The sequence below is a fragment of the Pongo abelii genome, chromosome 9 (assembly GCF_028885655.2).
Source record: "Pongo abelii isolate AG06213 chromosome 9, NHGRI_mPonAbe1-v2.0_pri, whole genome shotgun sequence".
NCBI lineage: Eukaryota > Metazoa > Chordata > Mammalia > Primates > Hominidae > Pongo > Pongo abelii.
In genome coordinates, this window is record NC_071994.2 from 8,753,286 (window position 1) to 8,773,552 (window position 20,267).

At 53.4% G+C, this 20,267-nt stretch overlaps 2 protein-coding genes across 3 annotated transcripts; one reads left to right on the forward strand and one right to left on the reverse strand.

The window, feature by feature from the left end:
* The first annotated feature begins 8,351 nt into the window (after positions 1–8,351).
* On the forward strand, positions 8,352–18,896 carry FOSL1 (FOS like 1, AP-1 transcription factor subunit). 2 transcript variants are annotated; one of them, XM_024254973.3, is made up of 4 exons: positions 8,352–8,751; positions 11,959–12,156; positions 14,847–14,954; positions 15,674–18,896. In XM_024254973.3, the coding sequence occupies exons 1-4, from the start codon at positions 8,653–8,655 to the stop codon at positions 16,082–16,084; spliced, it is 816 nt and encodes a 271-aa protein (XP_024110741.1). In that variant the 5' UTR covers positions 8,352–8,652; the 3' UTR covers positions 16,085–18,896. The 2 variants fall into 2 exon arrangements, with proteins under 2 accessions (XP_024110741.1, XP_054381580.1); XM_054525605.2 differs by lacking the exon at positions 14,847–14,954 and having other exon boundaries at positions 8,418–8,751.
* CCDC85B (coiled-coil domain containing 85B) lies at positions 17,335–18,186 on the reverse strand. Its single transcript, XM_002821500.6, has one exon. It carries the CDS (start codon positions 18,184–18,186, stop codon positions 17,578–17,580), a length of 609 nt encoding a protein of 202 aa, XP_002821546.1. The 3' UTR covers positions 17,335–17,577.
* Positions 18,897–20,267: the final 1,371 nt, after the last annotated feature.

Sequence of the window (20,267 nt, forward strand, 5' to 3'; positions counted from 1 at the left end):
GGTACCTATGAAGGAAAAGCCTGTGCATTCGGCCAAGCCCCGCCAGATTTGTGAGGGTCTGGATTCTGCACACTTTCCTTCCTCACTGTGTGGCTTTTAGCAAGTTGCTTAATTTCTCTGTGCTTCCATTTCCTGATCCGTAAAACGGGTGTATTATACCATCTCTCTCATAGGGTTGCTGTGAGGATTAAACATGTTACTTGGAATGGCATCTGGCTCATCAGAGTTCAGTGAGCAAGAGCCACTAGTGTTATCCTCTTAGCCCCTCAAGTCTCCCAGGCAGCACGTAACCTAAAAGAACACAGGGTACGCCAAGCACCCTTAGCCCATCCCTTCCCAGGCTTCAGGCCTTCCTGGGTAGCAATTCCAGCTGAGGTAGGTCCAAGTCTGAGGGTGAAATGCTCAGACTCTTAAAATTTTTCGTGATTAAAACAATCCCTGAGGCTGCAGGGTGGGAAGTGCTGAGCTGGAAGCTGTGGAGAACACTCGGGGGAGAGAGAGTGGGGCCAGGACCAAGGAAAATAAATGCTTGTAGAAGTGAATTCAAATGTCATCTCCAGGTCAGGTGCCATGGCTCACGCCTGTAATCCCAGCACTTTAGGAGGCCAGGGTGGGCGGATGACCTGAGGTCAGGAGTTCGAGACCAGCCTGCCCAACATGGTGAAACCTCATCTCTACAAAATACAAAAATTAGACGGGCATGATGGCAGGCGCCTGTAGTCCCAGCTACTTGGGAGGCTGAGAGAGGAGAATCGCTTGAGCCTTGGGGGCAGAGGTTGTAGTAAGCTGAGATCACACCACTGCCCTCCAGCCTGGGTGACAGAGCAAGACCCTGTTTCAAAAAACAAACAAACAAAAATCATCTCCAGATGTGGAGCAACTGGAACTGTTACCCATTGAACAACATGGGTGGGATGCAAAGTGGTACATCCACGTTGGAGCACTGGTGGAGACGATCGATTCAAGCTGAATGTACACCAACCATATGACCCAATAATTCCTCCCAACCCGGGCACATAGCCAAGAGAAATGAATACAACTGGCTCCCAAAAGGATGTATCGAGGATATTCATGGCAGGCTTATTCATAATAGTCCAAAACTGGAAGGCCCCCCAAGTCATCAGCAGGGGAATGGATAATGGAGAGACCTGTTGTGGAATATCTGCGCAATGGGATGCAGCAACAGAAAAGACCAAACTACCAGGTCACTCAATAACACAGATGAATCCCACAGACATGTTGACTAAAAGAAGCCAGACCCAAAAGAGAACACGCCATACAGTCAAATGTATATGAAGTTGAAGAACAGGCAAAACTAATCTATGATGACAGAAGTCAGAATAGTGGCTACTTATGGGTGGGGAGTGTGACTCAGAGGAGACTTCCGAGTTGCTAAAAACATCATCATGATAAGGGTGGTAGTTACATGGGTTTATATATATGCAGAAGTCATTGAGGCTGGGCTTGGTGGCTCATTACTTGTAATCCCAATACTTTGAGAGACAGAGGCGGGAGGATCACTCAAGCTCAGGAGTTCGAGATTAGCTTGGGCAACAGCTTCCTCTCTACTAATAAATAAATAAATAATTGGCAAGGTGGCAGACCTGTAGTCCCAGCTACTTGGGAGGCTGAGGTTAGGGGACAGCTTGAGCCCAGGAGTTCAAGGTTTCAGTGAGCTATGATTGCACCACTGTGCTCCAGCCTGGGAGATAGAGTGAGACCTTGTCTTAAAAATAATAATAAATAAGGCAGGGTGTGGAGACTCACACCTGTAATCCCAGCACTTTGGGAGGCCGAGGCAGGTAGATCACCTGAAGTCAGGAGTTCGAGACCAGCTTGACCAATAAGGTGAAACCCCATCTCTACTAAAAATGCAAAAATTAGCCGGGTGTGGTAGCACGTGCCTGTAGTCCCAGCTACTCAGGAGGCTGAGACAAGAGTATTTATTGAACCCGGGAGGCGGAGGTTGCAGTGAGCTGAGATCGTGCCACTGCACTCTAGCCTGGGCAACAGAGCGAGACTCCATCTCAAAATAATAATTAAAAAAAAAATGAATTATTTTAAAGTCATTAAGCTGAACACACTGATGTGTGCACTTTACTGTATGTGTGCTTGACTTCAATTTAGTCAACAATTTAAACCTAAGAGCTAAAACTATAAACTCTTAGAAGAAATAATAGGAGTAAATCTTCATGACCTCGAATTTGGCAATGGATTTTTACCCAAAGCATGAGCAACAACAACAAAAAGATACATTGGACTTCAATAAAAAATAGTAATGCATCATTTTGTGCATCAAAGAACATTTTTCCGTCTCCAAAAAAAAAAAAAAGAGAACATTTTCAAGAATGTGAAAAGACAACCTACAGAATAAAAGAAAATGTTTGCAAATCATATAACTGATAAAAGTTTAGTATCCAGAATATAAAAAGAACAACTCAACATTAAAAAAAAAAAAAAAAATGGCCGGGCACAGTGGCTCACGCCTGTAAACCCGGCACTTTGGGAGGCCCAGGCGGGTGGATCACCTGAGGTTGAGAGTTCGAGACCAGCCTGACCAACATGGAGAAACCTTGTCTCTACTAAAAATACAAAATTAGCCAGGTGTGGTGGCACATGACTGTAATCCCAGCTACTCAGGAGGCTGAGGCAGGAGAATCACTTGAACCAGGGAGGCAGAGTTGCGGTGAGCTGAGATTGCACCATTGTACTCCAGCCTGGGTGACAAGAGCAAAACTCCATATCAAAAAAAAAAAAAAAAAAATTAAGAATGGGCAATGGGCCAGGTGTGGTGGCGGGCGCCTGTAATCCCAGCACTTTGGGAGGCTGAGGCGGGTGGATCACTTGAGGTCAGGGGTTAGAGACCAGCCTGGCCAACATGGTGAAACCCTGTCTCTACTAAAAATACAAAAATTACACGGGCATGGTAGCACATGCCTGTAATCCCAGCTACTCGGGAAACTGAGGCAGGAGACTCAATTGAACCCAGGAGGTGGAGGCTGCAGTGAGCCAAGATCGCACCACTACACTCCAGTCTGGGCAATGGTTAGGAGCAGTGGCTCACACCTATCATTTCAGCGTGAAGACAGGTGAAGGCAGGAGAAGTACTTGAGGCCAGGAATTTGAGACTAGCCTGGGCAATATATTGAGACCTCATTTCTACAAAAAAAAAAAAAAAAAAAAAAGTAAAGGTTTGAATAGATATCTGTCCAAAAAACACCCGGCGTGGTGGCTCATGCCTGTAATCCCAGCACTTTGGGAGGCTGGGGCGGGTGGATCACAAGGTCAAGAGATTGAGACCATCCTGGCTAACACAGTGAAACCCCATCTCTACTAAAAGTACAAAAAATTAGCCGGACATGGTGGCAGGCGCCTGTAGTCCCAGCTACTGGGGAGGCTGAGGCACGAGAATGGCGTGAACCCGGGAGGTATAGCTTGCAGTGAGCGGAGATCGCGCCACTGCACTCCAGTCTGGGCGACAGAGCGAGACTCCATCTAAAACAAAACAAAACAAAACAAAACAAAACAAAACAAAACATACAGATGAAACCAAAGACACAGGAAAAGAGGTTCATTGGTCATTAAGGACATGCAAATCAAATCAAAACTCAATGAGATACCACTGCATACCCTCTAGGATGTCTGTCGTTAATATAAAAAAAAGGAAAATAACAAGGGTTGGCAAAGGTTTGGAGAAATTAGATCCCTTGTGCATTGCTGATGGAAGTGTAGAATGGTACAGTCACTTTGTAAAACAGTCTGGCAGTTCCTCAGAAGATTACCATGTAACCCGGTAATTCCACTCTTAGGTATATATTCAAGAGAAATGAAAACATATATCCACACAATAACTTGTACAGAAATGTCCATAACTGCATTATTCATAATAGTCAAACAGTGGAAATATCCCATGTCCATCAATTTATGAATAAATAAATGGTTATATATATAGGCCGGGCACGGTGGCTCACGCCTGTAATCCCAGCACTTTGGGAGGCTGAGGTGGGCAGATCACGAGGTTAGGAGATCGAGACCATCTTGGCTAACACGGTGAAACCCTGTCTCTACCAAAAATACAAAAAATTATCTGGGCGTGGTTGCAGGCACCTGTAGTCCCACCTACTCGGGAGGCTGAGACAGGAGAATGGCGCAAACCCGGGAGGCAGAGCTTGCAGTGAGCTGAGATTGCGCCACTGCACTCCAGCCTGGGCGACAGAGCGAGACTCCGTCTCAAAAATAAATAAATAAATAAATAAATAAATAAATGGTTATATATACTCAGCCATATAAATGAGCAAAGTACTGATACATACTATAACATGAATGAGCCTTGAAAATGTTATGCTGGCCCGGTGCGGTGGCTCACACCTGGAATCCCAGCAGTTTGGGAGGCTGAGGCAGGCAGATCACTTGAGGTCGGGAGTTTGAGACTAGCCTGGCCAACCTGGTGAAACCCTGTCTCTACTAAAAATACACAAATTAGCCAGGTGTGGTGGCAGGTGCCTGTAATCCCAGCTACTCGAGAGGCTGAGGCAGGAGGATCACTTGAGGAGTGCAAGAGGCAGAGGCTGCAGTGAGCCAAGATTGGGCCACTGCACTCCAGTATGGGCAACAGAGCAAGACTCCATCTAAAAAAAAAAAAAGAAGGAAGAAAGAAAAAAAAGCGAAAATGTTATGCTAAGTAAAGAAGTCAGACAAAAGACCACATAATATATGAATGAGTCCATTTACTTGAAATGCCCAGAATGGGCAAATCCATTAGTGACAGGAAGCAAATTAGTGGATACCAGGGGATGAGGGAAGGGGGAAATAGGGAGTAATTACTTCATAGGTGTGGGGTGTTTTCTGGAGTGACGAAGTTTTGAAACTAAAGAAAGGTGGTGGTTGTACAACATTGTGAATGTAATAAATGGCATTGAAGTGTACACTTTAAAGTAGTTAATTGTTTGTTACATGAATTTAATCTCAAGTAAAAATGTAAACTTCAAAGGCCAGGCGCGGTGGCTCACGCCTGTAATCCTAGCACTTTGTGAGACCAAGGCAGGCAGATTGCTTGAGCCAAAAAAAATTAGCTGGGCGTGGTGGCACGCGCCTGTAGCCCCAGCTACTCAGGAGGCTGAGGAGGGAGGATCGCTTGAGCCTAGAAGGTTGAGGCTGCAGTGAGCTGTGATCCTGCCACTGCACTCCAGCCTAGGCATCTAGGCATCAGAGTGAGACCCTATCTCAAAACAAACAAACAAAAACAACATAAACTTCAATTAAAGAGTGAATAGAAACTGATAAACATAAATATCACCTCCAATGCCCTGGCCACACTGAGAACGCACAGGGTGCCAAGCCTCCTCTCCTTCACTGCAGCTCCAAAAGACAGGGATTCTCTGGGGCTCAGAGAGGGGAAGGGACTGAGCCAGTCTCACAGAGCCACCAAGGCACAGTGGCAGGGTCTCTCAGGCCTCCCTGCCCCCAAACTTCCAGCGATGGCTGTGGCCCCCTGGGGTTCTCTCCTGGCCTCCCTGGGTGGAAGCTGGTGAGGTCAGAGGCCAGGAACGTTTCTACGGCCACAAGACGGGGGTTAGTGACTGAGGAGGTTGGAATGTGCTCCCTCTGAAAGGACCTCCTTGTGGCTCCAGCGACGGTTAGAGCAGGAAGAGACTTTCAAAGTCATGTAATCTCTCTCTCTCTCACACACACACACACACACACACACACACACACACACACACACACACCCCAGACCTGAACCCCTGCTCCCTCAGCTGCCCGAGTGGCCCCAGCATCCACTGCTTGGGGGTGGTGGGGTCGGGTGCAGGGTGATGTTTCTGGAGCAGGCAAGTGAACACAGTCAAGGCTGACCTGTGTCACCCCTCCCCTGGTTACCTGTATCACACTTGACCTGTCCAGCTTGGGCTCTGCCAAGAAGTTGAGGTATCAGTGTGTGTGCACATGTGCTGTGTGAGTGTCTTCACGTGTGATCAGTCCCAAAGGCTCTCACCCCTGGGATTTTTTGTTTGTTTTGTTTCGTTTTTTGACGGAGTCTCGCTCTGTTGCCCAGGCTGGAGTGCAATGGCGCAATCTTGGCTCACTGCAACCTCCGCCTCCCGGGTTCAAGCGATTCTCCTGACTCAGCCTCCCAAGCAGCTGGGACTACAGGCGTGGGCCACCATGCGCAGCTAATTTTTGTATTTTTAGTAAAGACGGGGTTTCTCCATGTTAGTCAGGCTGGTCTCAAAATCCTGACCTCGTGATCCACCCACCTCAGCCTCCCAAAGTGCTGGGATTACAGGCGTGAGCCACGGCACCCAGCCTATGTGTCAAATTCTTACTATGTGCTGTGCTAAGCATGTGACATTACTTGTGTCCTCCAACAACCCTTGAGATAGTTATCATTATGTCTCCATTTCACAGATAAAGAAAGAGGCTCTGAGAGATTGTGCGCCTCATCTAGGTCACACAACTGGTGAGCAGCCTAACCACATTCAAACCCAGACCCTGAGCTGTCTGACCCCAGCATGGGTGTTCTGTCCACGGATCACACTGCCTCAAAAACACTCTCCTCTCCTTTCTCTCTCTCTCTCTCTCTCACACGCGCGCACACACACACACACACACACACACACACACACACACACACACACACACACACACACACACACACAGAGATGATGATGACCAGAGGGTGACAAGCATTGGGTCGCTCAGAGGCAAAGGAGAGGCACCAGGCTGGTAACCACTTTCTGAGTGCATAACACTTTACAGCTTACAAAGCACTTTCACATCTGTGATCTCATTTGATCCCACAACAGCTCCATGGGATCAGCAGGGAGGCCCAGTTGAGGGAAGGTGACCTGCCCAGTGTCACACAGACAGAAGATGGTAGCTCTGGGACTAGAACCCCAGGGGCAATCTGGACTTCCTGGTTGTAAGTCCTCAGTGCACCCACAGACTGCTGGCCTGTGTTCCCAAGGAAAGTAGCCCAGAGGGCAAAGCTAGAGCTGAGGAAATGGAAGGACCAATGGAGAAGCAGGAGAGCCCAGCCCTCTTGATCTATTTACTTTGAGTCTTGCTCTGTCCCCCAGGCTGGACTGCAGTGGCGCAGTCACAGCTCACCGCAGCCTCGACCTCCCTGGCTCAAGCCATCCTCCCTCCTCAGCCTCCAGAATAGCTGGGACCACAAGGCAGGCGTACCACCATGTCCGGAAAATTTTATAATTTTTTGTAGAGATGGGGTCTCAAATGGTTCTTTCTGCCTTGGCCTTCCAAAATGCTAGGATTACAGGCATGAGCCACCACACCTGGCCCCAGCCCTCTTTCTCTAGTCGTGTGACAACTGGGAGCTCAGTACTCCATCTGGGCCTTAGTTTCCTCATCTACAGATGGAAGTAATCAGAGAGAAGCTTTGGGATGGTGCCCAGCACTAACATTCTGGATGTGCGACAAGGTGTCTGTGAAGGTGTAAGGGCTTTGAAAAATCTTGGCTGAGCCTGGGCTTGGAGTGCCCACGGCTGTGACTTGGCAACCTGTGCCAGCTACTCACTTAGCGACTTTGAGTAATTCATTTCAGCATCTCCCAGCCTCAGTTTCCCCATCTGTAAAACACGGATGAGGATGATACCTGCCTCACATTCACTCACCTTTGACATACTCTCCAAACAAGTCTGGTGGCCAAAAGCCTCCGAAAGGCACTGACCATAAAGAAGATGGCGTTTATCAGACCTCAGGACACCTGTAGTGGCCCTGAATTAAAACTCGTTATAGCTCCTGAAATTATCCTGAGTAATACAATTATATTGCATTTTATGTGTGGTTAGTTCAAAGCATTACCTTATCGCAAACATTTAAAATATACTACCCAGCCTGGGCAATACGGTGAGACCCAATCTCTACAAAAAACGCAAAAATTACCTGGGCATGGTGACCAGCGCCTGTAGTCCCACTTACTTGGAGGGGGCGCTGAGGCAGGTGAATCCCTTTAGCTCAGGAAGTTGAGCCTGCAGTGCGCCGAGATCGAGCCACTGCACTCCAGCCTGGGTGACAGAGACCCTGTCTCAAAAATACAAAGTAAAATAAAATATGCCACCATTTTTGTAACTCTGGTTTGTCATTTATTCACTTTTTATATACTCGAAGCCTTAAAACAAGGCCAGTGGAAAGACCTCACTCCACGAAGCTTTGGGTGGCGGTTGGCGTGGCTCCTAGAGACGTGATTCTTTCGTGCTATTTTGTGGGAGCAGAAACGGAGGCTAGCCCAGGCCTTGAGAGGGCTGGGGCGGGGCGCGGGCTCTGGCAGGTGCGTCAGTCCGCAGGGGAACCCGGGGCTCCACCTGGGCGCGGCGAGGAAGTTACACCATGTATGGGCAGCTACGTCAGGGGGGCGGGCCCGCAGCCGCCGGGGAACGCCGAGCCGGGCCCACCCCGGTGAAAAGGCTGCCGCTGGACTTGGGGAGGCGTCGCCAAGTTCGGGACCGACGGGCCAAGGCGGCGCGTCTCGGGGGTGGAGCCTGGAGGTGACCGCGCCGCTGCAACGCCCCCACCCCCCGCGGTCGCAGTGGTTCAGCCCGAGAACTTTTCATTCATAAAAAGAAAAGACTCCGCACGGCGCGGGTGAGTCAGAACCCAGCAGCCGTGGACCCCGCAGAGCCGCCAGCCCCGGGCATGTTCCGAGACTTCGGGGAACCCGGCCCGAGCTCCGGGAACGGCGGCGGGTACGGCGGCCCCGCGCAGCCCCCGGCCGCAGCGCAGGCAGCCCAGCAGGTGAGAGGGGCCCGACGCCGGGGGTCCCCCGGGAGGACCGCGCGTGGGAGGCCGGGGTCAACTCCCGCACGCTCCGGGACTGGAGCCGGGAACCGGAATCGGGGCCGGGCTGGGGGTCGCGGCGAGGATCCTGCCCCTCGCCGTCCGGGGCCAGTTGCCCCCACCACGCAGCGGGCGGCAGAGACCCGCGAACTCCCCTTCTCCCAGCCGCTCCCTTCTCCCTCGCCGTCCGCGTCCGTCCCTCCGTCTCCGTGCCCGCTTTCTCTCCTTCTGCCCACCTGTGACTTCTGCGTCCACCCTGCTTCAGAAGGGGCGTGGGCGCCTGGGGTGGTCGCTCCGACGGCTAGGAGGGTCTCTCCGCCTCGGGCTGAATTCCTGGGATCTGGAGTCTGGGCTGGGGTGAGCGTCCCCACACGGGAGGGAGGCGGGATCCGTCGGGAGAGCAGCTGGGCCAGGGTGGGAGTCCCGGCCCGGTCTGCGACCCTCCGCGTGTCCGTCCGTCTGTCTGTCCTTCGCCCCTCCGTCGCCAAGTCCCTATCATTTCTCGGCCTGGGGAGCCCGGGGGGGTCCGGGCAGTGGAACCTGCCAGGTCCCTGGAGACCAGCCCTCGATCCCTTTGGCAAATGCGGCCAATAGAGACCTCGAGGTTCCGGGACGTGCGCGGGGTCAGGCTGCGGGCGACTCTCGCGACCCCACTCTCGGCCCCTAACGGCGCCCGCTGCCCGCCGGGGGCACCTGGGAAGCTGCAGGTGCCCGTTTCCTGTCGAGGGGCTGCGAGCACGTGTCGACAGGGGAGGGAAGGAGGGGCGTCCGTTCCGCCGAGTCACGGCGGCCGAGTCACGGCGGCTGAGTCACCCGGGGCGTCCCTCCCTTCCTGGCCCGGAGCGGCCCGGGCCCGGGAGTGGGAGATGCCGCCGGCGGTGTCTCGGACCCGGAACTGGGGTCACTGGGACGCCGGGCCCGCAGCGCTTGGGCTCGGGCTACCGCTGTCGGGACTTGCCTGGGCTTGTGGGGCGCTTCCCGGACGACTGGGCGCCCACACCCAGGGCTCAGCGGCAGAGCTCGAACCCACTTCTCTCAGAACACTGAGCCCCATCCCAACCCACTCCTCAGATAGCTGGCTGATAGAATGGGAACAGGGACGTCGTGCTGGGCGCTTGCTACATCATTTACCATATTTCACAGAATCAAAGACCTCATCGATTGAAAAAAATCCACTATAACTTTATGCCAGGCAACAGACAGGGTCTCCCTCTGTTGCCCAGACTATAGAGCAGTAGCGCAATCACAGCTCACTGCAGCCTCAGCCTCCTGGGCTCAAGCAATCCTACTGAGATCCTAGCTGGGAAGCGACCTGGCCACAGGCACGCACCACCACACCCAACTAATTTTTTAATTTTTTTGTAGAAATGAAGTCTCACTGTGTTGCCCAGTGTGACCTCAAACTCCTGAGCTCAAGTGATCCTTCTACCTCAGCCTCCCAAAATGCTGGGTATGAGCCACCGTGCCTAGTCCACTAAAATTTTTTTAATTGCCAATTAAACTATGATTTCAGAGCTATTAAAGGGTACTTCTTAACATCAGTGAAATCCTGTAATCCTCACCTGTAACAATATTAAAAATGAGGAAACTGAGGCACATGGAGGTTAAATAACTTGCCCATGGTCACACAGCCAGTAAGTAGCTGAGAGCTGAGATTAGAATTGGGACAGCCTGCCATGCCAGGTGGCTAAAGCCTGTCATCTCAACACTTTGGGAGGCTGAGGTGGGTGGACTGCTTCAGCTCAGGAACTTGAGACCACCCTGGGCAACCTAGTGAGACCCTGTCTCTACAAAAAAATTTAAAAAAAATTAGCCAGGCCGTGTGCGGTGTGGCTCATGCCTATAATCCCAGCACTGTGGTAGGCCAAGGCGGGTGGATCACCTGAGGTCAGGAGTTCAAGACCAGCCTGGCCAACATAGTGAAACCCCGTCTCTACTAAAAATACAAAAATTAGCCAGGCACAGTTGTGGGCGCCTGTAGTCCCAGCTACTTGGGAGGCTGAGGCAGGAGAATTGCTTGAATCCGGGAGGTGGAGGTTGCAGTGAGCCGAGATCTGGCTACTGCACTCCAACCTGGGCGACAAAGTGAGACTGTCTCAAAAAAAAAGAAAAGAAAAGAAAAAAAAATTAGCCAAATGTGGTGGTGCACGTCGGTAGTCCCAGCTACTTGGGAGGCTAAGGTGGGAGGATTGCTTGAGCCCGCAGGTCACTGTACTCCAGCCTGGGCGACAGAGTGAGACCCTGTCTCAAGAAAAAAAAAAAAAAAAAAAAAAGCAATGGAATGGCCTGAACTCAGAGCAGTGACTCTTTTCTGCCTCAGCCCCTCTGCGCTGGGCACCTGCCACTTACCAGACTGTCGCACACATTCTCTCACCTGATTCTCACAGCCTCCCCGTGAGCTGGGAGCTGTAATTTATCCTCTTTGTGCAAACGGGTGCAGGAGTGGGTAAGAGCCAAGCTGCTGGGCTCAAATCCCATTTCCTACTCACTGGCTCTGTGTCTGTGGACAACTGTTCTCCCGTCTGAAAATGAAGATACTAGGCTGGGCGCGGTGGCTCATGCCTGTAATTCCACCACTTTGGGAGGCCGAGGTGGGTGGATCACCTGAGATTGGGAGCTGGAGACCAGCCTGGCAAACATGGTGAAACCCTGTCTCTATTAAAAATACAAAAATTAGCCGGGCGTGGTGGTGCACGCCTGTAATCCCAGCTACTCGGGAGGCTGGGGCAGGAGGATCACTCGAAGCTGGGAGGCGCAGGTTGCAGTGAGCCAAGATCGTGCCACTACACTCCAGCCTGGGCAACAGAGTGAGACTCCATCTCAAAAAAAAAAAAAAAGAAAAGAAAATGAAGATGTTACTGCTGTGCCAATGATATGAGTCAGTATTTGTAAAGTGGTTAGAACAGTTCCTGGCAGTTTATGCTTTATAAATGTTAGCTCTAATGGGGAAATGGGGGCACAGAGAGGTTATGTGACCTGCCCAAAGCCACACAGCTTATGAGCAGGGATTTGCCACCAGGTCAGTCTCTGACTGCCAAACTGTGCTCTTTTTGTTCCCAGAGCTAGCCTGTACATTGAAGGTAGACAGCAGTGTAGCCTCTGCCCAACGGAAGCCCCTCAATCCACATGGACCTCATCTGTGGCCTTCCATTTCTTATTCCTTAGAAGTTCCACCTGGTGCCAAGCATCAACACCATGAGTGGCAGTCAGGAGCTGCAGTGGATGGTACAGCCTCATTTCCTGGGGCCCAGCAGTTACCCCAGGCCTCTGACCTACCCTCAGTACAGCCCCCCACAACCCCGACCAGGAGTCATCCGGGCCCTGGGGCCGCCTCCAGGGGTACGTCGAAGGCCTTGTGAACAGGTAAGGCACAGAGGCATTGCAGTGGTTCCGACCCTGCCCAGGAGTGCTAGGGTGCAGAGAAGCTCCTGCCAGAAAGGAGAGCGCAGGCTTAGGAGGGGGTAAGGTAGGCTACGGGTGACTACTGTCCAAGGCTGAAAGTGATAGGAGCCCCACGGGAGGCCCAGAGGGTACAACAGTCACTTCTGGATCAGGGAAAGCTTCCTGGAGGTGGCATGTTAGCCTAGAAGGATGGGTAGGACTGGCAGAGGCAGAGAGGAAGGAAAGGACGTTCCAGGTAGAGGGGGTGGCAGGAGCAAGGATGGAGGCGGAGGCAAGAACATGTAAGGTGCACACACGGAATGGTGAGGGGGTCTCCACCTGCTGACATGCATAGAGGGGGCGCTTATGTTATCTGGGAGAGAACAGGAACAAGAGGGTTCCCTTCAGCTACTCCCTCAGTCTCAGTTTCCCTGTCTCATTTAATCCTCACAAAATCTCTCTGGGGAATGTACTCTGGTTTTCCCCATCTTCCGCCAAGGAAATGAAGGCACAGAGGGGTAGTCACTTGCCCAAGATCACACAAGTAGTGAGTAATGACACAAGACTGGCCTTGGCCCCAGGTCTATACATCTCTGAAGTCAGATCCTAACCACCAAACCAGGGCCAGGTGCAGTAGCTCATGCCTGTAATCCCAGCACTTTGAGAGACCTAGGCAGGAGGATCACTTGAGGCCAGGAGTTCAAGACTAGGCTGGGCAACATAGAGAGACCCTGTCTCTACCGAAAAAACAAAGTAAAATAAAACCCCCAAAACTAATCACCAAGCCACGCTGTCTCACTGGGAGCTAACAGAAGGCTCAAAGTAGAGGGAACTGACAATTCTTGGCTCCCCAAAGCCCTTACCAAAATAAGTGAGTAAGAGATGGCGAGTCTTTAAAGGAGTGGCTCATCTTTCCTCTCCCTGGGGCATTTTGGTGTGGGAGACTACAGGGGATGAGGTTAAAAAGCTCGGTCGGCAGGTAGAGGATGGGGAGAGAGGTTAGGGCCCTGGGAAAGATGAGAGATCAGCCAGGGACAGGTTTCCCAGAACAGAATGTCTGGCCTTTGTGGTGAGGAGGGACTGTGGTGTGAGCCACAGAAGCGGGCCAGGGGTAAACCCTCCTGTGCGTCCTTCCTTCAGCCTGGTCCTGAGAGTGACCCTTTGATCCTGGGTTCTCCAGGTAGGGCTGTGAGCTGTGAGTTGGATACTTTTGGTGAAATGGTCTCTCTCATCTGGCCTGTCACTCAATGTGGAATAGAGTGAGTGAGTTCTATGGGTTCTAAGTCCTGCTCTGGAACCATAAGCAAGTTATCCTCCCTGGGCTTCAGTTTTTCATGGAAAGTTGGGTTAAGAATCTAGTTTAAGGCCAGGCGGGGTGGCTCACACCTGTAATCCCAGCACTTTGGGAGGCCAAGGCGGGTGGATCATGAGGTCAGGAGATCGAGACCATCCTGGCTAACATGGTGAAACCCCGTCTCTACTAAAAAATACAAAAAATTAGCCGGGCTTAGTGGTGGGCGCCTGTAGTCCCAGCTACTTGGGAGGCTGAGGCAGGAGAATAGTGTGAACCCGAGAGGCGGAGCTTGCAGTGAGCCGAGATTGCGCCACTGCACTCCAGCTTGGGCAACAGAGGGAGACTCCATCTCAAAAAAAAAAAAAAAAAAAAAAAAGAATCTATGTTTAAAAAAAAAAAGAGGACAGCTGTGGTGACTCCCCCTGGTAATCCAAGCATTCTAGGAGGCCAGTGCAGGAGGATCCCTTGAGCCCATGAGTTCCAGACCAGCCTGGGCAACATAGTGAGACCCCGTCACTACACAAAAAAAAGAAAAAGAAAAAGAAAAAAAAAGGCCGAGCACAGTGGCTCATGCCTGTAATCCCAGCACTTTGGGAGGCTGAGGAGGGTGGATCACCTGAGGTTAAGAGTTCAAGACCAGCCTGGCCAACATGGTGAAACCTCGTCTCTACTAAAAATACAAAAATTACCCAGGTGTGGTGGTGCATGCCTGTAATCCCAGCTACTTGGGAGGCTGAGGCACGAGAATCACCTAAACCCAGTAGGTGGAGGTTGCAGTGAGCCAAGATTGGGCCAATGCACTCCAGCATGGGAAAGAGTGAGACTCTGTCTGAAAAAAAAAAAAAAAAAAATCTTTGCATATTCTCAGTGAAAAAACAAGAATCTATGTAAAGTACTTGGCTGGCACATAGTAGTTTTCCAATAAATTGCAACTTAATCAGCAGCACTCATTAGCCCCTCCTAGTGCTTACAGCTCATGGAAGAGGAGATGGTTGTCCAGAGATCCAGAAGGATGAGGGTCCTGCAAAGAGGGTGCTGAGAAGGAAAGGTCGCTTCTGGCTGGGGAATAAGAGGGCTTCCTGGAGGCAGGAGCATCTTAGTTGAGTCCTGGGAGATGAGGAGGGTTAGGGTTTGCGGAGGGGGAGGGCATTATGGGAGAGGAATGTGCACTAAAGCTAGGTGTGAGGAGGAAGTTTTACCAATCCAAGCAGACAGCGCCTCAGTGCAGGGAACTGGTTGGGTGCAGTGATCCCTAAATCACAGGCTGAGGGGGCCCTACCATGACCTCTGCCAGGGTCCTACCACTGGGCCACCGTGAGGGGCGAGTTCCAGGCAGCCAGTAGCCCAGGGTCCTCCTCACTGCCGGTCTCACCCCTAGATCAGCCCGGAGGAAGAGGAGCGCCGCCGAGTAAGGCGCGAGCGGAACAAGCTGGCTGCGGCCAAGTGCAGGAACCGGAGGAAGGAACTGACCGACTTCCTGCAGGCGGTGAGCACCAGCCCTGGTCCACTGAGCTCAGAGGGACCCTGTCTCCCAGAGCCCCCAGAGCCCCAGTATATGTAGCCCCCTTCCCACCATCCTAGCTCCTTGTCCGAGGGGCAGTCCTTCTGGGAAAATGATGACGAAAAATTGATTAGAAATTGGCTGCAGCATGTCTCACTCGCAGCAGAGCAGAGCTGAAGCTCAGCCAGCAATCTCCTTTTTCTTTGAGACAGAGTCTCACTCTGTCACCCAGGCTGAAGTGCAGTGACGAGATCTCGGCTCATGGCTCACTGTGACATCTGTCTCCCAGGCTCAAGCAATTCTCATGCCTCAGCCTGCTGAGTACCTGGGGCTACAGGCGCCTGCCTCCCTACCCGACTAATTTTTGTATTTTTAGTAGAGACGGGGTTTCGTCATGTTGGCCAGGCTGGTCTCAAACTCCTGGTCTCAAGTGATCCGCCCACCTCAGCCTCCCAAAGTGCTGGGATTACAGGCCGAAGCCACTGCCTGGTGCCAGCAATCTCCTAAAACGTCTGGGCCTGATGGGAGTTGTGCCCATTTTCTCCCAGGGGCTCATGGGAGTTGTAGTCCAGACTTGCTGGGGACTCTCCACTGCCCCCCCCCCCCCCACCCAATCCCAGCTCCTCAGAACCCTGAGTCCAAACGTCTGAGGCTCTGGGGTATTTAGCCCTCACCTTCCTGACTCCTCTCCTGATCTTCTACAGGAGACTGACAAACTGGAAGATGAGAAATCTGGGCTGCAGCGAGAGATTGAGGAGCTCCAGAAGCAGAAGGAGCGCCTGGAGCTGGTGCTGGAAGCCCACCGACCCATCTGCAAAATCCCGGAAGGAGCAAAGGACGGGGACACAGGCAGTACCAGCGGCACCAGCAGCCCACCAGCCCCCTGCCGCCCTGTACCTTGTATCTCCCTTTCCCCAGGGCCTGTGCTTGAACCTGAGGCACTGCACACCCCCACACTCATGACCACACCCTCCCTAACTCCTTTCACCCCCAGCCTGGTCTTCACCTACCCCAGCACTCCTGAGCCCTGTGCCTCAGCTCATCGCAAGAGTAGCAGCAGCAGTGGAGACCCATCCTCTGACCCCCTTGGCTCTCCAACCCTCCTCGCTTTGTGAGGCGCCTGAGCCCTACTCTCTACAGATGCCACCCTAGCCAACGTCTCCTCCCCTTCCCCCACTGGTCCAGCTGGCCTGGACAGTATCCCACATCCAACTCCAGCAGCTTCTTCTCCATCCCTCTAATGAGACTGACCATATTGTGCTTCACAGTAGAGCCAGCTTGGGGCCACCAAAGCTGCCCACTGTTTCTCTAGAGCTGGCCTCTCTAGCACAATTTGCACTAAATCAGAGACAAAATATTTCCCATTTGTGCCAGAGGAATCCTGGCAGCCCAGAGACTTTGTAGATCCTTAGAGGTCCTCTGGAGCCCTAACCCCTTCCAGATCACTGCCACGCTCCCCATCACCCTCTTCCTGTGATCCACCCAACCCTATCTCCTGACAGAAGGTGCCACTTTACCCACCTAGAACACTAACTCACCAGCCCCACTGCCAGCAGCAGCAGGTGATTGGACCAGGCCATTCTGCCGCCCCCTCCTGAACCGCACAGCTCAGGAGGCGCCCTTGGCTTCTGTGATGAGCTGATCTGCGGATCTCAGTTTTGAGAAGCCTTCAGCTCCAGGGAATCCAAGCCTCCACAGCGAGGGCAGCTGCTATTTATTTTCCTAAAGAGAGTATTTTTATACAAACCTACCAAAAAGGAATAAAAGGCTTGAAGCTGTGGCCTGAGTGCCTCACTGGACCCAGAGGCCAATGGGAGAATATTTGGAGCCCTAGGTCCCAGCCTTAGCTCTACAGACTCACTGCATGACCTTGGACAAATTCTTTGATATTTTTGGACTTTGTCTTATCTGACAAGTGGGGCTACATCCGCTCGGCCTCATCTCCAGGACTGAGGGGAGACAGTCCTCTGGGGTAAAAGCGAAGAGGCTTACCGCCCCTCTCCCCGTGGGGGCCCACAGTGCTGCTGCGTGTGCCACGGGGGGGGGGCGCTGTTATGCCCCCTTCCAGCCTCAGAGGAGGCGGCCGAGTGGTTCTAGGCCCCCAGCACCTGCTTCCTGCCCCATTGTCTTGGACAGGAAGGAGCCGGGAAGGGAGCTGGAGCCACTTCAGGGGCTGGATTACGGCCGGTCCCGGCGCCCGATGGGGGAAGTCTGGTTTACCACTGCCCCGCATCCCACCCCAGGCTTGAAGTAATGGGGGAATCATTAGTTCTGCAGTCCTGGATGGGAATGGTACCCTGTATCAGCACCCCACCCTCGCCCCAACCCCGGCGAGTACCAAACAGACGCTGCCCAGGCCGTGGGCTCCGCTTCCGTCCGGGTTTATTACCCCCAATCCAACCCCCAGCAAGTCCCTCCGCTCCAGCCTTCAGTCCCCCTGCTGCCCTGCCAGCAAGAGCGAGGGGCCCTTCTTGGTGTCAGGATTTCTTAGTCCATGCCAGCGGCCCCTCCTGCGCAGCCAGGACGGCGTCCAGGTCCCGAGGTCCACAGCGGTCCTGGGGCTCGGGGAGCAATCCGGGCGGGCGTCGGCGTGGAGGAAGCAGTGCCTTCAGTCATCGGGGGAACAGGCCAGAGGCAACTGATCCGGACTGCCCACGCTGCCAGTGCTGGAGCTTCCATCACCTAGGTCGCGGGGCCCGCACGGGGGCAAGGCAAGCTCGGGTGCTGGCCCGGCTCCTGAGCCCCCCGCGCCGCCGGGGCCGCCGCGGGGGCCCCATTCTTCGCCCAGCGCCAGACAGAGCTCCTTAAGCGCCAGGTTCTCCCGCAGCAGCTCCTCCTGGCGGCCCTCCAGCTCGGCCAGCTTCTGCCAACAGCCGCCCAGGTCCTCGCGCACGGCCCGGGATGCTTGGGTCCCGAAGAGCTGCCACTGGCGCGCGGCGCGCCGCCCGCGCTGGCGCTCCGAGTCCAGGAAGCAGCAGAGGTCGCGCAGCTCACGGTTCTCTGCCTGCAGACGCCGGTTGAGCTGCTTGAGCTCGCGGATCTCGCCCAGGTGGCCCTGCAGCTGCCGATTCACCTCCTGCATGAGGCGGCCGCGCTGCACCAGTGCCGCCAGGCGCGCCGCCTCCTCCCGCCGCAGGCGCCGCACTAGCTCTTCCTTGCCCAGCGCCGCCATCTCCTCGTCCGTCAGCTCCTCCAGGCCGCCTGCCTCGGCCTCCATGGCTGGTCAGGCCGCTGGAGCATCGCCCGCCCGCCGCCGCGGCCCAGGAGCCCCACGTCGGGCCCGGCGCCACTCAGGCTCGAGCTCCGGCTCCGCGCGCGGCAGGCAGTGGCCGAGGCAGCGTAGGCTGCAGCAGCTACCCTGGCTGGGCACGCGGCAGGGCGCGCGCCGGGGCGGGGCCGCATGACGTTATGGAAGGACAGCCAGTCCGGTGAAACGTCCCCGGAAAGGGGCGGGGCCTGAGCTCAGGGTTCCCCCCCCCCCACCTTCCCCACCCACTCCGGGTGTTACTGATCCTCGATGTCAAGGAACCCGCGCGTCATCGCCCTCCGCATCGGTCTCAACCCGAAACTAGGAGCTTCGAACCTCCAAGTACTGGATCGCCCCAAGCTTGAGCCTAGGCCTCTCGGCTCTTCTGAGAACCAAGATTCAGGCGTCCGCCCCTGACTCCTGCCCATCCCCCACAGAAGTCAGATGGACCGCTCTCCAGTCCCTCTTTACCTTTGATCAGATTCGGAAGTCTCGGCCCACTAAGGATCGCTCCTGGTTCCTCGGAACCCTGAGTCCAAACGTCCTAGCTCACCAATAGACTACCCTCCCTCCCAGGGAGCGTTTCCGGCCTGGGGGGAGGAACATACAGGATTCGTTTGTTCAATAAACGTTTTTTATGTGCAAGGCCCATGCAGAAATAAATTTAACCAAAATACTGATTCCATCCTCAAGGAGGTCGCAGTCTGTCCGGGAAGACAAGCTGTGTTAAGCAAGAAATAAATCCGGGAGGCGTATGGTCTGAGGGTCCTTAAGAGGGTTCCCAAAAGAGATGCTATCCAAGAGGCTCTGGTAGATCCATATGACTTTGCCAAGTAAAGAGCTATTTCAGGGAGAGAGAATATTTCAGGGTGAAAGACACTGGTGCCCGAAAGAGCCTAGCTGCTTTAGGAACAGTGAGGATAGCTTGATGGTTTTTGAAAAGCACATGTGTCGAGAAAATGCTAAGAGAGAGAGAGCGAGGCTTCAAAGGTAGGTAAAAGCCAGATTCTTAAGAACTTCCAGTACCAGGTTGGAGCATTTCCAAAGGCCACTAAGGATGTTAAGCAAGGGAGTAACATTTTAAAATATGCCTTTAACTGGCCAAATGGTGAAACCCCGTTCCTACTAAAAATACAAAAATTAGCCGGGCGTGGTGGGAGGAGCCTGTAATCTCAGCTACTCCGGAGGCTGAGGCAGAGAACTGCTTGAACCTGGGAGGCGGAGGTTGCAGTGAGCCGAGATCGCTCCACTGCACTCCAGCCTGGGCGACAGAGCGAGACTCTGTCTCGAAAAAAAAAAAGTGTATTTAAAAAGATTGGGCTGATCTGTGTGGGCCGGACCCTGCGGGGAGGGGACATAAACAGGGAGATTAGTAACTGTGTCAAGGAGCAAGGAGAGCTAAGCAGAAAGACGGCTAGGGCAGCATCAGTGGGGGTGGAGAGGACAAACAGATACTAGGCAGCATCAGTGGGGGTGGAAGGGACAAACAGATACTAGAAATATTCGGGAGGCAAATCAGCCGAACTGAATGTGGGGAGAGAGGAGTCTGGAAGAACGCCCAGGTTTCTCGTATGAGAACTGGTGGATGTTACGGCTGTCACTGAGATAGGGACGCAGGAAAGAAACAAATGGGGAGAGGGAGAGGTCTGTCTAGAATATGTTGAGCTTTTGAGGGGCTTACGGGAAGAGTGTGGACAGACTTGGCTGATAGGCGGCCCCTCCGGATGTGGACTTCCAGGCAGAGCTCCAAGGGGCAGAATTAGAGACGTCAGTAGCTCGTGGGGGTGGGGGTGGGGGTGAGGTTAAAACCAGGTGGGAGCAGGTGCCCCAAACCCAGGAGAGGTGCTCATGCGCAGGATGGACAAACCGGTCTCCAGCAAGAGCCCGAGGAAGTCGGGTCATACCCCATTTTTGCGGAGATTTAGGATAGAGCCCTGTGAAACCCCTAAGTTTAGGATACAGGTCAAACTTAGGAGGTCCCGAAGAGGGCAGAGAAGGTGGGAGAAAAGCCAGGAGGAAGTGAGGGGAGAAGTTACGGGGACCTAGGCACT